The sequence below is a fragment of the Hippocampus bargibanti genome, linkage group LG09 (assembly GCF_051943395.1).
Source record: "Hippocampus bargibanti isolate YZ-2025 linkage group LG09, ASM5194339v1, whole genome shotgun sequence".
Classification (NCBI taxonomy): Eukaryota; Metazoa; Chordata; class Actinopteri; order Syngnathiformes; family Syngnathidae; genus Hippocampus; species Hippocampus bargibanti.
The window spans coordinates 5,421,014-5,435,761 of record NC_142742.1 but is presented as its reverse complement, the minus strand read 5'-3'; the positions used below and the strand labels follow the sequence as shown (position 1 = coordinate 5,435,761).

At 38.8% G+C, this 14,748-nt stretch overlaps 2 protein-coding genes and 1 long non-coding RNA gene across 7 annotated transcripts in view; 2 read left to right on the top strand and 1 right to left on the bottom strand.

Annotated features, from left to right (window-relative positions):
* Positions 1-5,813, top strand: part of bbof1a (basal body orientation factor 1a) — a 31,643-nt gene extending 25,830 nt beyond the window's left edge. The window contains exons 10-13 of one of the 2 annotated variants that reach the window (XM_089003947.1): positions 1,283-1,761; positions 2,476-2,580; positions 3,947-3,994; positions 5,067-5,813. In XM_089003947.1, the coding sequence (XP_088860073.1) occupies positions 1,283-1,761; positions 2,476-2,580; positions 3,947-3,994; positions 5,067-5,172 (738 nt within the window). In that variant the 3' untranslated portion in view covers positions 5,173-5,813. Of the gene's footprint in view, positions 1-1,279; positions 1,762-2,475; positions 2,581-3,946; positions 3,995-5,066 lie in introns of both variants that reach the window. The other variant, XM_089003946.1, reaches the window with a different exon arrangement.
* Positions 5,814-5,819: 6 nt separating this feature from the next.
* On the bottom strand, positions 5,820-10,579 carry LOC148893423 (uncharacterized). Its single transcript, XR_016115931.1, has 5 exons — positions 10,500-10,579; positions 9,696-9,817; positions 8,639-8,824; positions 6,457-6,555; positions 5,820-6,360 (listed from the first exon to the last, which is right to left on the bottom strand). It is a non-coding gene; the product is annotated as an uncharacterized LOC148893423 (long non-coding RNA).
* gstz1 (glutathione S-transferase zeta 1) lies at positions 10,326-13,979 on the top strand. Of its 4 annotated transcripts, XM_089003957.1 has the most exons (10): positions 10,574-10,594; positions 10,674-10,716; positions 10,813-10,864; positions 11,801-11,868; positions 11,934-12,014; positions 12,106-12,231; positions 12,306-12,381; positions 12,455-12,507; positions 12,594-12,643; positions 13,796-13,979. In XM_089003957.1, the coding sequence occupies exons 2-10, from the start codon at positions 10,699-10,701 to the stop codon at positions 13,920-13,922; spliced, it is 651 nt and encodes a 216-aa protein (XP_088860083.1). In that variant the 5' UTR covers positions 10,574-10,594; positions 10,674-10,698; the 3' UTR covers positions 13,923-13,979. The 4 variants fall into 4 exon arrangements, with proteins under 4 accessions (XP_088860081.1, XP_088860080.1, XP_088860083.1 ...); XM_089003955.1 differs by lacking the exons at positions 10,574-10,594; positions 10,674-10,716 and adding an exon at positions 10,326-10,485; XM_089003954.1 differs by having other exon boundaries at positions 10,567-10,716; positions 10,813-10,854.
* The last annotated feature ends 769 nt before the right edge of the window (positions 13,980-14,748 follow it).

Sequence of the window (14,748 nt, the reverse complement as noted above, 5' to 3'; positions counted from 1 at the left end):
CAGGGAGGCGTTCAGGAGGCATCCTGATCACATGCCCCGAGCCACCTCATCTGGCTCCTCTCTATGTGGAGGAGAAGAGAAGTGGCTGGAGTCTGAGCCCCTCCCCGGATGACCGAGCTTCTCACCTTATCTCTAAGGGAGAGCCCGGACACCTCATTTCGTTGAATTCATTGAAGGTTTTGCCTTATAATGCGGTGCGCTTTGTATTTGGGAAAGTTTTAAAATACAGTGAGACCTCAACTTACGAACTTAATTAGTTCCCAGACAGAGTGTGTAAGGCGAAGAGTGTGTATCTAAAAAAAAAAAAATCCTATAGGAAACCATTAAAATGGGAATAATCCGTTCCCGGGTTTCCAAAATATACTTTTCAACTAAATAAGCCTAAAAAACTACACATAACATACCTTATTCTATGTATAATAAATGCGCTATTGTATTGTAATGAAAGAAATACACTGCATTGTATCATAAAGTCACTTTATTTACATTTGTGATGGTCATTTATGGCTTGATGGAATGGCGTTGGAGGTCGAAGGTCAAAGGGAATTGCTGTTTGGAAAGAGAGGCACATTACATGAGGACTGTAATTAAAGAAATAAACTGCTGTAAAATAAAGTTTTATTTACCTTTTTGATGGTCGTTGATGGCTTATGGAAGGAGAGTCACCTTCCATATGGATTGTTGGTAACTTAAACTCTGGTGCTGTTCGGTCGTGTGCTTCCGCCAAAGATCACTCCGCCAGCTGTGGTGGGTGTGTATTCTGAAAATAGTGCTTATTATAAGGTTTAATTTTCATAAATTTGACGTTTGTAAGACGAAAAGTTTGTAAGATAAGGTGTTTGTAAGTTGAGGTCTCACTGTACAGGTAAGATCCGACTTACGACCGAGTTCCGTTCCGACCAAACGGTCATAAGTCACAATGGTCGTAAATCAAAATCTATTCAAAATGTTGAATAGAGACTTGGAGGCTCAATGACTTGCAAACTCCCCCTCTTAAAATGTTAAAAATGGGGTCTGGAGGTCATGGTCGTAAGTGCGGGTGGTCGTAACTCGGGCCGGTCGTAAGTCGGATGTTACCTGTATGTCATAAAATGTAGTTGTGCCTTATAATACAGTGCGCCTTATATTTGCAAAAGGTTTTAAAATGTCATGCAATCAAGGTGCGCCTTATAATGTGGTGCACCTTGTTTATGGATTTTTTTTTAAATATGTCATTCATTGAATGCGCACCTTATAATGTGGAAAATACGGTAAAATTATTACTTTTTTTCTCCTTCAGAAGACACTGAACATGCTGGCAAAGAAAAACACAGCCGAGTTAGTGTCCCTAAAAGAAGAGTTGATCCATTTGAAAGAAAAATACGCTTCCCTGATGCAAACCTTGGAACATAAACAAGACGAACAAGAACGTTTCGAGAAGAAGATGCTCCTCAGCCGCCAGGCTGACAAAACGGAGTTCCAGAAGCTTCAGGATGTCCTCACCATGCGGGAAAAGGAACTAAAACACGCTAAGAAGCTAGCCGGCGCCGTCATGGAGCAGCGCTCGGAGCTGGAGCGCTTTTTCCACCAGTCTTTAGCTCAGGTGAAGGATGAGATAGCGGGCCAACGGCTTCAATCCAAAAAGGAGGCTCAGCTGCTTTATCGATGGACACTCAAACAGGCCACGGCAGGAAAAATCAAGTTCCCGCCCATCCGTACTTTCCAGAACATTCCGGATAGCGCCGACTCGGTCCGATCGGAAACGGGGAAAGCCGCACGGTGGTATGTCATTCTTTCCTGTCGGATTTGTGTGACGATTTTTGATTATAATAATAATAATAATAATAATAATAATAATAATAATAATAATAACAATACATTTCATTTCTAAGCGCCTTTCAAAATTCTCAGTCACTATTGAGGTCACAGGATCAGTTTTTCTGTGGGTGAGCAGCGGCAGCCACAAGCGTTCACTCAACTCGAAAGTAACTCAAATAGATAGAAAGCTAGCTAGCTCGCCAATCAATAGCCAATAGATACCTATCTAGATAGCCAGCCAGCTAGATAGTGAATAGATGGCTAGCTAGCCAGATAGCTAGCTAGCCAGCCAGAGCTAATAGATAACAAATAGCTAGCAAATAATAATAATAATAATAATAATAATAATAATAATACACTTCATTTATAAGCGCCTTTCAAAACTGTCAAGGTCATTTTACAGCCACACGCGCCAGCGTTCACTCAACCCGAAACTAACTCAAATAGATAGAAAGCTAGCTAGCTAGCCAATCGATAGACAATAGATACCAAGCGAGAGAGCCAGCCAGCTAGATAGTGAATAGATAGCTAGCCAGATAGCTAGCTAGCTAGCCAGCCAGAGCTATTAGATATCAAATAGCTAGCAAATGATAATAATAATACTAATAATAATACATTTCATTTATAAGCGCCTTTCAAAACTCTCAAAGTCACTATGCAATGTAATTTTTTTTCTAGGATCCGTCAAGCTGGGAATGAAGTGGAATTTTCAGATCTGACTTGGGAGCAAAAAGAAGATGTTCTCCGTCTCCTGTTTGCTAAAATGAATAAACAAAAAGCAAGGTAAATACATTATTTTTCTAATTGCCGTATCAGTACTTTTTGGGTTGATAACTTTTTGCTTCAAGTGTACACATGGCTTGTGTGGGTTACTTGTGAAACCTGATTGATTGGAATTTTAACCTTGCAGTCTACACTCGAGTCCAAATGTCACTGTTTTCTATCCATTTTGTCACTCTCTTTCTCTGTCGTCACCCTGTCTCCCCCAACCCCTCACTGCTGCGTTCTTGACCAATCACGTGAATTTAACCGATGACTGGGGGCGGGGAATAGAGGACAAAAAAAAATCTCGGGTGCCATTTTGTTGTTAGGAGAACGGGCTCGTACGCGAACGACACATCACTCATTGTGGCAGCTCCGTGTGTATCCCGAAGAATAGTTCGTATGCCAAGGAAAAATTTTCATAAATGTAACGTTCGTAAACCGAAAAGCTCATAAGCCAAGGGGTTCGTAAACCGAGGTTTCAGTGTAACTAGTTTTCAAATCTGAAGTCAAGAATAATAACTTTTATTGTGATTTACATCCAAAAATATGAAATTTTGGTTCAGATTTTAGCAAGCATGGAATTTCACAAGTCTGCTTTGCTTTCGCGAGCCGAAAAAAATGATGTGGCGGGCCGGATTTGGCCCCCTGGGTCTTGACTTTGACACCAGTGCGTTACACTTTTTTCTTTCACCATAAAAATACGACTTAATTCCTAAATGATGTGGAGTATATGAGCTTGAAATGAGGGTGACTGTCCAAAATACAATGCAATACATACATATGGGTTTATATAGGGCTTTAATAACAGCTGACTAAGCGCTAACATGGAAAAAGGGAAACGCTGCCCCCTTATGGAAGGTAAAAAAACATTTCCAGAGGTCTGACCAGCGCTTTATCGGCACCCATACAATCAAAAACAAAACCCAAACTAATAATTTCAATTCCCGAATCAATTCGTGAATGGCAGTGAGTGAGTTAATCTTTTTAACAGTCATTTTCTCTGCTTAAGAGGTTAGCATAAAAAAAAATCAGTTTTGCCTTTAACCAATTTTCTTTTCCATCCCGCTCCTTAAAAAAAAAAAAAAAAAAAAAAAAAAACAGTCAAGAAATGGAATCCGGGCACGATTGCAAAAAATAGAAACAAACATCTGGTCACGTCAACGCGCTTTTTGGGCTATTGGCTCTTTCCGCCTCACGTTTAAGTTTATTTAGTCCTTTTTGTGGTCAAGGAGCAGCTGGAAAGATGATTTAAAAAAAAAAAAGGGGGGGGGACTGTAACATCTCACGGCAAATTATGGACGGAGACAACTGATGCTTAAAAGGCAAGGCAATGAACTCGTGTTTCAAGGTCAATTTTTTTTTTATTTCTCCCCTTCTCTGACAGGAAATCCAACAATCCGGCCGTGTCCTCATCTGACGTTCATGTCGCCGGGTAAGACACCAAATGAAACGTTGCGGAAATACATTTTTAACAAATTTACTTTATCCTTTGCAATTATAAAATCCGTATTTAGCTGCAAAAGCTGCCATCAACTGTATTTGTTGATGTAATTAATCAGCTGGCAAGCTAGCTAGCTATTTGATATCTATTTGCTGCCTATTAGCTAGCTGTCTATTTGCTAGAGTGAACGCCGGCGCGTGTGGCTGCCACTGTTCACCCACAGAAATGTTTTATCCTTGACTCAATGGCTATCTACCTAGCTATATTTTAGCTATCTACATATCTAGCTGGCTATCTATTAACTAGCTAGCTATCTTTCTATCTATTTGAGTTACTTCCGGGTTGAGTGAACGCTGGCGCGTGTGGCTGCCGCGTGTGGCTGCCGCGTGTGGCTGCCGCTGCTCACCCACAGAAAAAAAAACTTATCCTTTGACTGTAAAGTGAGAGTTTTGACAGGCGCTTAGAAATGAAATGTATTATTATTATTATCTAGGTAGCTATTAGTTCTCTAGCTGGCTAGCTAACTATTAATTAGCTAGCTATTAGCTAACTGGCTAACTATTTATTGGATACCTATTAGCTAGCTAGCTAGCTTTCTATCTATTTGAGTTACTTCCGGGTGGAGTGAACGCTGGCGCCTGTGGCTGCCGCTGCTCACCCACAGAAAAAAAAACTTCATCTTGTGACTGTAAAGTGACCTTGAGAGTTTTGACAGGCACTGAGAAATGAAATGTATTATTATTATTATTATTATTATTATTATTATTATTATTATTATTATTATTATTATTATTATTATTATCTAGCTAGCTATGAGCTATCTAGCTGGCTAGCTAACTATTAATTAGCTAGCTATTAGCTAACTGGCTAACTATTTATTAGATACCTATTAGCTAGCTAGCTAGCCTTCTATCTATTTGAGTTATTCCGGGTTGAGTGAACGCTGGCGCGTGTGGCTGCCGCTGCTCACCCACAGAAAAAAAACTTCAGATGCTGCTCTGTCAGATGATGAATCTGTGACATTTCCGCATGTATAATGATCTGAAATTCTTTGGGGAATTAGAGAGGAGCCCTGTTCCCCGTCAACTTTCATGACTCAGGCGAGCGACTCCCTTCAATCAACTGGTCGGAGGAGAGACGAGCCACATGATGTTGACGTGGCTTCGTAGTCCATCATTAAGCTTTTGATTTGTTGCGTGTGGATCACGTTGTTCATGTCATGCTATTGGAAGGCAAAGTTGGACCTCCCTTTATGATATTTTCATCCCTCATTAAATTCAAGTTGGACACGTCCGGTTAAATCTTTAATTTAGCAGGACTGTCTGCTCTTTATTTTTTTTACAGTTTGCGGAACGAGTTAGAAAAAAAAACTTTTTTCTTTTTAAATTACAGTCAAACTGTTTTTCGACCATAATCCGTTCCAGAAACCTGTTTGAAAACCGATTTGGGTGAAAAGCGAAACATTTCCCATTATAATCAATGTAATCAATATCTGCTTTTTTTCACGCATTTACAAATTTATTCGGAAATTGAAAATATGACATACAGCGCCATTCCAGAATTTGTTTTTCTGCCAGACGTGCAAAATTGTGTCCACTCCAGTGCCAGGGTTTTGGTCACTTTCAAATTGCAGGACCCACAGAATATTGAGCCAAGGGGTTCGTTAACCTATGTTTCCTCTTCGGCTTAGCCTGTGGTGGGGTCTTTTTCGGTCCCATACTAGCAAAAGTACTCCACTCGATAGCAAACCACATCTGCATTCAAAGGGGGTGATGAAAACTAGTCCAATTATATTATATATATATATATATATATATATATATATATATATATATATATATATATATATATATATATATATATATTCTCGTGAATTTAATGTTTGTAAGGTGAAATGTTGGTAAGCTGAGGTATCACCGTACTGGAATCTTACCCTTCATGTCATGTTGCTTTTCAATGTCAAACTAGCCAGTGACCAAAAACTTCTCAAAAACAGTTCTGGAGATCAGAGGTGATCAGTTCTCCATATTTTGAGGAGTGGGGGGTTGTTTGAAGTGTAATATGCTAGTGTCCCAACATTTTTGTTCTACTTCGGTCAGCAGTTCGTTTGGGGTGGTTGACATTTTGACTGGAGTGCGGTTTTATATTTATAGTATAGCTTTCCCTAAATGATCTCAAAATGACACTAAAGTTTAGGAAGTACCATTAAGTCGTCTTTTTTTTTTGAAGATCCGGTTGTTATTATGGGTTATTTAGTTTCCCATTGTTGGCATGGTAACAGCAGGACTCTTGAGTGTTGCATCCTCAGCCTTCCACTGGGAAGTGATAGTTTTGATTTGTGTGTAAAATTGGATACCCTGCATACAAATAAAGAATATCAGTGTTATCAAAAAAAGAAGTGAGTACTTTTTGCTTTTTAGGATCCCCCAAAAAATAAACATTTTTCTGCTTACTTGTTTTCCATAGAAGTTCATATCCCCTCTGAAAGATCATTTTGATCCCGTAAAGGAGAACATGGGCAAAGGTACCGGAATGGGAACATTGACTCCGACCTCCATAAAAAAAAAACACACACACAAAAAGCTTTTATGAACAATTCCATGTTTGAGATGTTTATAACAAATAAAAAAAATACCACTCTGGCCTAAATTGCAGGGATAAACGCCAGCATAAAGATAACTCGCGGCTTAAATTATGGCAAACACAGTAAGCAGTGACCGGCAAGCGGGTGGGGGTGGGGTGTTTGTTACGAGTTTTAAGACATGGCACAGGGTGGATGGAGTATTCGGGAAGGCACAAAAAACTTTGGAAACAAAGAGGAAAGAGGGAGAGAGAAAAAAAAATGTTTGCTTGTTGGAACACAGCATTCCCCGACATGTGAACAGCAAACATGGCGTCACTAAGCTCCAACGGCAAACAAAAAGTGACACCCGGCGATGCTTAAAAAAAGACAAGCGGAATCCGTCTCTCTGTTTTGGAATATGATTGAATTGGATTAGCCTTTTATATTAGTCTCGCAGAGGAGAAATTGACATTTCACAGCAGCATAAGTGATGAAAAAAGAAAGAGGAAAGGAAAGGAAGAGGTAGAAAAACAAAATACAGGAGCTGACACTCTCGCGGCACCATTTTGAAGTAAAAATAATCAGATGATGGCTGAGGAAACGTTTTCATCAATGGACCACTCCTGTACGACTGAGAGCTTACAAAGACATTCAATTAATTTCATCTGTGCTGTATGTCATGCATATTAGCATATTTGACAATAAAGCTGACTTTGACTTTGACTTTGACTTTGACTTTGACTTTGACTTGACTTTTTCAATGCAGTGTAAGAAACCTGAGACACTCTTCTTTCATCGTAAAAAAACGTGTAATTCCTAAATTATATGGGTCTGGGGTTATCTGAGCTTGAAATGGGGGCAGCTGTCCGAAATACAATGCAATACATCAATATTGGTTCATATAACACTTTAACAACAGCTTAAGCTGGAACAAAGCACAAACATGGAAAAAAGAGAAATGCTGCCCCCTTGTGGAAAAGAAAAACCATTGCCAGAGGCCATGGCCAGCACTTTATCGGCACCGCAGCATGAAAAAACAAAACCCGAACAAATTCGGGAATGGCGTCATATTTTCAATTCCCAAATACATTTGTGAATAGCAGTGAATGAGTTAACATTGATGCCAAAATTGGTGAAAATAAAACATATTACAGTTTATTTTTATAGTATTACATGTTTATCCAGTTTACGCTGTCAAATAGTGAAAAGGTGCTTTTAAAAAGTCGTTTTCTAGACTTGGAACGGATTAAAATATTTTACATTGATTATAATGGAAAGTGGTGTTTCGGTTTTCGAACAGGTTTCTGGAATGGGTTATGGTCGAAAACCGAGGTATCACTGTAAATTGAAGCTTGCTTTTGGAGGATCGGTGAAAACTGCATGAAGACTGCAAAAATGATTCACTTTCTGTATAAACTCCCGGTCGTACAAGAGTGGTCCATCGATGAGAAGGTTTCTTCAGCCGTCATCTGTACTTCTTTGAAGGTGTCAGACATTTCGCTTCTTATCCCAGAGGCTTCGTAAGTGAACTAAAATCTTTTGCTGGTAGTTTCGGTCCTATATGTATCCCGACTGTCCGTCCAGACGTGGGGGTGCCAGACTCTGCTATGATTGATCCCTGCTCTCAGGTTGGGGGGAGCAGAGGACTACTCCCTGCGGCTACACTGATTTCTTCTATTGTCCTAACTGATTACTTCTATTGTCCTGCCTGAGTATAGGGTCTACGACTGGCCTTATTGCCCAATTTGATCTGATATCGCCTCATCAGCATAACTAAGCCTATATTGCCTAAGACGTCGGTTGTAGGAACGATTCAAATTGAACCTCACCCCACCATGGCGATTTAGTGACTGGTTTTGCTGTTTTATGAAAATTGCTTCTTTTACTCCCCTTTCAAACCATCTATTTTCTATTGGATAAGAAGCGAAGAAGTACAGATGAGGGCTGAAGAAACCTTCTTCTTTGTATGCCATTCATACAAAATAGATTTGTGGTGTTCACCGAAACAGGCCACTGTTAGCCTCATTCCAATAACGGTTAGAAAACAGTGGAATTCTGGATTAAATACGTACTGTGACATTGCCAATGATAGTGGGCCCCACAAAGTTGCCATTTTCGTAACCCGCGACTTGAACTCGCCGCCCGCCCGTCCAGAAGCACCTCGACGCCCTCGTCCTCTGCACTCTGGATCAAACTGCACACCCTTTGCTTGGCCTGTGGAGAGATCAAGGGCCCCACATCCGCACCAGGTTGATTGCCTGAGCGGGGCCCCAGAAACAAGCGGTTATAACGTTACACGTCAGCCGGCGCTCGCGTGATGTGGTAGCGACATTCCAAAACGTTCGCCAGAAGCGTGCAAATAACACAATAGACGGGACTGCCCGAGGAACTCCCTCAGAAATTGTACATCAGGGTTTCCTGTGCGTCATATTGGTGAAAAATCTTACTCTCTATTTCGCTAAGATTGTTATGCTAGGTCAAAAGGCCACCAGGGTAAAAAAAAAAAAAGGGTGGGGTCTGGATAAGGAATTGAACTCAAAAGGCTATATAGTGATACCTCAGCTTAGGAATTTAATTGGTTCCCAGAAAGTGTGTGTAAGGCAAAAAGTGTGTCTTCCAAAAATTAATTTCCCATAGGAAGCCATTAAAAATTAGAATAATCCGTTTCCTGGTCCCCATACAAAAAAATCACACAAACACACACCTCGTTCGTGTGTTTTCGATGATCTCCTCCTTCTGCCTTAGCATACTGGTAGTGGGACGCTAAGTCACACAAACGCACACCTCGTTCGCGTTTTTCGATGATCTCTTTCTTCTCCTCTACTGTAATTTTCTTTTGTGTCCTATTCGCCTTACACACACTTTCTGGGAACCAATTAAGTTCGTAAGCTGAGGTATCACTGTAGATAGAAATCTAGCTAGCTCGCTAATAGAATACAGTTACCCTCGCTCCCTTTGAATGTTCTACTTTCGTTTGACTGCTTTGTGATTGTATTCCAAAGAAACGACATAAATTGGCCTCCTCCAACCCATCAGAACCGCTGTTTGGAATCAGAAAACGTGTTGTGTGATGCTGCCACCGAGCGGCCATTTTGAAAAATGTCATGACATGGAATGTTGCACACTCACCATGTTGGATTGAACCCGTTTGCCATTTTTGGATCCTCTCTCGTAAATATACTCGCCCGCCTGATTGGATCCAACGAAGCTGATAGCCTTGATAGTCGGATGGTCACAAATAAAGTTCACAGCTGTGGAAGGAGGTGGAAAGAATGGAGAAAAACTTGACAAAAATTACACTAAATTTTCCAGCAAATAAAAAAAAGGAGTCATATTGGGACATGTCCCCCGTATAACGTCCAAAGCCTTCATTTTCTCCAAAAGATGAACCTGCACCTTATACTTATATGTCACGTCGTATTGTGCCACAAGAGGTCTCGCAACTACTGCTATAAATGAAATGTATTATTATTATTATTATTATTATTATTATTATTATTATTATTATTATTATTATTATTATTATTATTATTATAATAGATAGATAGATAGATAGATAGATAGATAGATAGATAGATAGATAGATAGATAGATAGATAGATAGATAGATAGATAGATAGATAGATAGATAGATAGATAGATAGATAGAGTCGACGTTCAATGATTCGGTCCAATCAGAGGTGGATATTTAGCGAAACCCCGCCTACAATATGAATTCTGACCAATCGCCGAGCAAAATACTTCCTGTTTCTATTAATGCACATTTGTGGCAAAATTAGTATCCAGTTTTATGCGCATGCAATTTTTTGGGATGAATGATTAACAATGCTGCTTATACGACCACGCTCATGAGCAAATTTTAAAATAAAAAGCTAACCCGGCTCTGACGATGCGATTATCTTGGGTTCTCCTGGCAAAGGTAAGTTTACGTACTTCGGAATCGTGACTGTTTACTTGTTCATCCTGTTTGCTCATGGTGATAATGTAAAAAAAGACGCGCACCCTGATGTTGCTTGACCAAAGTTTAGGTAGGTGGGATTCGAGCCGCGCATCCTATTGGCTATGAAAGGACGCGGCTTTTGTCAACTCTGTAGAATTTTTTTTCAGTGTACAAACTACACAGTGAGAAGTAATGTCGGAGCAAACCAAGGTGAACATTTGAAAGGAAATGGAAAAAGGATGATTTGGAGCAGCGGAGGTCTTTTTGATTTGTAATGTTCTATGTTATTCTGTTGATTTTATTCAGCCCGTGCTCCATGGATACTTCAGAAGTTCTTGCTCATGGCGGGTGCGCATTGGTAAATTATTCTTTCATCTATTTCTCGACTTTCCTTCTATTTGTTTTCCACAACACGTGTCCTTATTAGGGTTATTGCTAAGCCGGAGACCATTACAGTGAGAAACGGACTGATCATCATCCATTTTCAGGAAACGGTCATCCTTACTATATTTTATCATATTACTTCATTTAAAGGACAACCGACGCCCCGGACAAGTTGTGTCCATAATTTGTGAAATTACTTCAAACGACTTCTAATAAGCATATTTCACAAAGATTCGACGGCATACAGCTATATTTTACATTTTAAGACTCGCGCTGAATATTCAGGAAGTCTTGTTTTTGAGTTGATGACGATGCCTGACGTGACGTGACGTCACGTCTGGAACGCCCCTGACCGAGAAAGCGACACAATGCATTTTGGGTACTTTGTTTGGTCTGAAAACTTCGTGTTGATCCGTATTGATGGCGAAATTAGAAGGAAAACATAAATAACACGATGGTGAATCGTTGTGTGTTGCACCAAGACTACTATTTGATACTAGTTGACACAAATTCCCAGCAGACAAATGAGCCAATTTCCAACAAAGCTTGAATGCCATCTTGTGCATTTTCCGGGACGCTAAAACTTGCCATTTCTGAAATCATTTTGAAGTACTTTTGGGACACTTTAACTCATTTTGCATTTGACTAAAAATATCAGCCTGCATTTTTTGGGTATTTTAGATGCTATAAAACGTTTTTCTGATGTCAGTTAGGAAACCAAAAAAATAGTGTCGGTTGTCCTTGAATGGTCCCACAATGGGGAAATGTGCAGTCCACAGCAGCAATTTGAAAGATGATGGGGTAGAGGGCAGGGGTGAAAGAAAGGATAGAAAAACAAGATATTCTAAGCATAGTAAAATAAAAATGTTTATTTTATCCTTTAGTGATATTTATCCATTTTCTTCACCAGCTTTCGCCCTCAAAGGGATGGAATATGACCAAGTGCCCGTGAATCTGATCAAAGATGGAGGTCAGCAGGTACAGTTTGCATGAGCAATTAAAAAAATAGCAAAGCAATTCTAGTAACAAAAAGTATGTTCCAGCTCACAGAAGACTACAAGATTTTAAACCCAATGCAGCAAGTACCCGCAGTTGAAATCGACGGGATCACCCTCTCTCAGTCGGTGAGCTCTGCCCAAACGCTTAATTCTTCATGACAACGTTTTTTCTTCTTCTCTCAGCGGTGACATTAATATTGTTTGGCCTACAACGCAGCTAGCGGTAATCCACTACATTGATGAAACACATCCCGAACCGCGCCTCCTGCCTTCGCACCCCAAAAAAAGGGCTCAGGTCCGGATGATAAGTGATCTCATCGCCTCTGGGATTCAACCTCTACAGGTGAGCATTTTTTAAGGGTTTCAGCTCACAGGGACACGTCACTGATAAATCTCATCATCTGCTCTATGTTTCAGAATCTACACGTGATCCAAAAGATTGGCGCAGAGAAGGTGCAGTGGGCACAACACTTCATTAATCGGGGTTTCGAAGGTCTGTAGCTGATGCGAGACAGCAGCAGCAAGACATTTGAAGGTTAATCATGTGAATATTTGCACTCATACAGCTCTTGAGCCTATGCTGAAGCAAACGGCTGGGAAGTATTGTGTCGGCGATGAGGTAAGAATTTCCAAAGAAAATGGATTATCATGAAAGAGGATAGCATTTTAAGGGCTAGTTTGAATGGATTTGTTTTCACCCTTTAGATATCCATGGCTGACATCTGTCTGGTCCCACAAGTTTATAATGCAGAGAGGTACATTTTGGGAAATACTTTTACTGCACAGTGCTCTTTAAGCTATGCTTAAAAAAAACGTAAAATACTATATATACGTATATACACATATATATATATATATATATATATATATATATATATATATATATATATATATATATATATATGTATATATACATATATATTCAACAGTAGCCAAAATGGAACTGTATAGTGCCACTTAGCAGTTTTTTTTGACGACGATACTAGTGCAGCGTGTTCTACCGGAAACAAATTCCTTGTGTGTTCTACATACTTGGCAATAAAGATGATTCTGATTCTGATATATATACGTATATACACATATATATGTACAGTAAAGTCTCGTTATATCGATATCGGATATATCGATAGTCCCGGTTATATCGATACTATTTCTATGCACGCACGGAGAAAATTACATGCAAACAGGGTCGGATATATCGATAGTCCCGGTTATATCGATATTTTTTCGGACTCCCTTGAATATCGATATAACGCGACTTTACTGTATATATATATATATATATATATATATATATATATATATATATATATATATATATATATATATATATATATATATTCAGTAAAGTCTCGTTATATCGATAGTACTGCTTATTACGATACTATTTCTATGAACGCAAGGAGAAAATTACATGCAAACAGGGTCGGATATATCGATAGTCCCGGTTATATCGATATTTTTTCGGACTCCCTTGAATATCGATATAACGCGACTTTACTGTATATATATATATATATATATATATATATTTCAGTAAAGTCTCGTTATATCGATAGTACTGCTTATTACAATACTATTTCTATGAACGCAAGGAGAAAATTACATGCAAACAGGGTCGGATATATCGATAGTCCGGTTATATCGATATTTTTTCCGACTCCAGAGAATATCGATATAACGAGACTTTACTGTGTGTGTGTGTATATATATATATATATATATATATATATATATGTGTGTGTGTGTGTGTATGTGTATATACATATATGTAAATTTGTATATGTGTGTGTATGTGTGTGTGTGTATATATATATATATGTGTGTGTATATATATATATATATATATATATTTGTTTTTTGTTGAGATTTTAAGCCTCATGAGATCTGTTTCCTGTATACTGCAGATTTCAAGTGAACATGAGCTTGTATCCAACTATCCAAAGGCTAAATCAAACCTTATTGACGATTGACGCTTTCCAAGTGAGCCATCCGTCATGCCAGCCAGACACGCCCATCGACCTGCGAGCATAGGAGAAATGCCGTGTCGCCTCACTTTGTACACCTTGAAATAAAACACTTTGAAAATGAGTTGGAAAAAAAATGTGCATTTATTAACATCAGTCTTGAACAACCAAAAGAAGCCAAGCGTTTTAATACTAAATGCTCTTATCTATGGAAAAAAGATATGCTACTGTGTTTTGACTTTTTGTCATAAATATTTGTTTCTACGTTACAATACAAAATAATTACACGTAATAATTCACACAATGACAATGGTTGTCAAAATTTTTATATCCTGAAAAAAATATTTGTATACATTTTTTTTCAGGCTGAAAACACTTGGTAAATACTTTAATTGTAACGTCAAAACTTTTCCCTCAAAATTTTCTTTGAAATTGTCATAAAAAAAAATTCCATACGACAATTTTTTTTAATGTTGTTTAAAAGAAAAAAAAGAAAAAAACCTCCTCAAATCACTGCAAATCCATCACAGAGACGGGGCGTCGTTGGAGATGGTGACTTGGCCGGCGTGGGCAAATAGAGGTGGGTCTTTACTGTGAGGATGAAAGCCCTTCTGCTTACACGAGATCTCATTGGTTCCCCGATCTGTCAATCTAAAGTAGCCGATCACATTGAACTTGGGCAAGCAAACAATACTTTGGCTTTTTGTAATTAAAACTTTATGTCTCACGGTATAGAAAACTTGGATTTGGGGATTATTTTCGTATTTTGCCAAAGAAAAACTGCCTTTTTTGTCAAAAAAAATATTTTTAAAAAATTGCATAATGATTAACATTATAACATATCTAAATTATAATTGTTTTTTTTTACATTTTTGTTCCATCACCTGAACCAA

Bases quoted from the DNA above. Each gene is read 5' to 3' on its own strand.
- gstz1 (XM_089003954.1), top strand. From the start codon at position 10,629: ATGAAAGGACGCGGCTTTTGTCAACTCTGTAGAATTTTTTTTCAGTGT. The intron at 10,717-10,812 runs GTGAACATTTGA...GATTTTATTCAG, and splicing joins TAATGTCGGAGCAAACCAAG to CCCGTGCTCCATGGATACTT. The intron at 12,232-12,305 runs GTGAGCATTTTT...TCTATGTTTCAG, and splicing joins CTGGGATTCAACCTCTACAG to AATCTACACGTGATCCAAAA.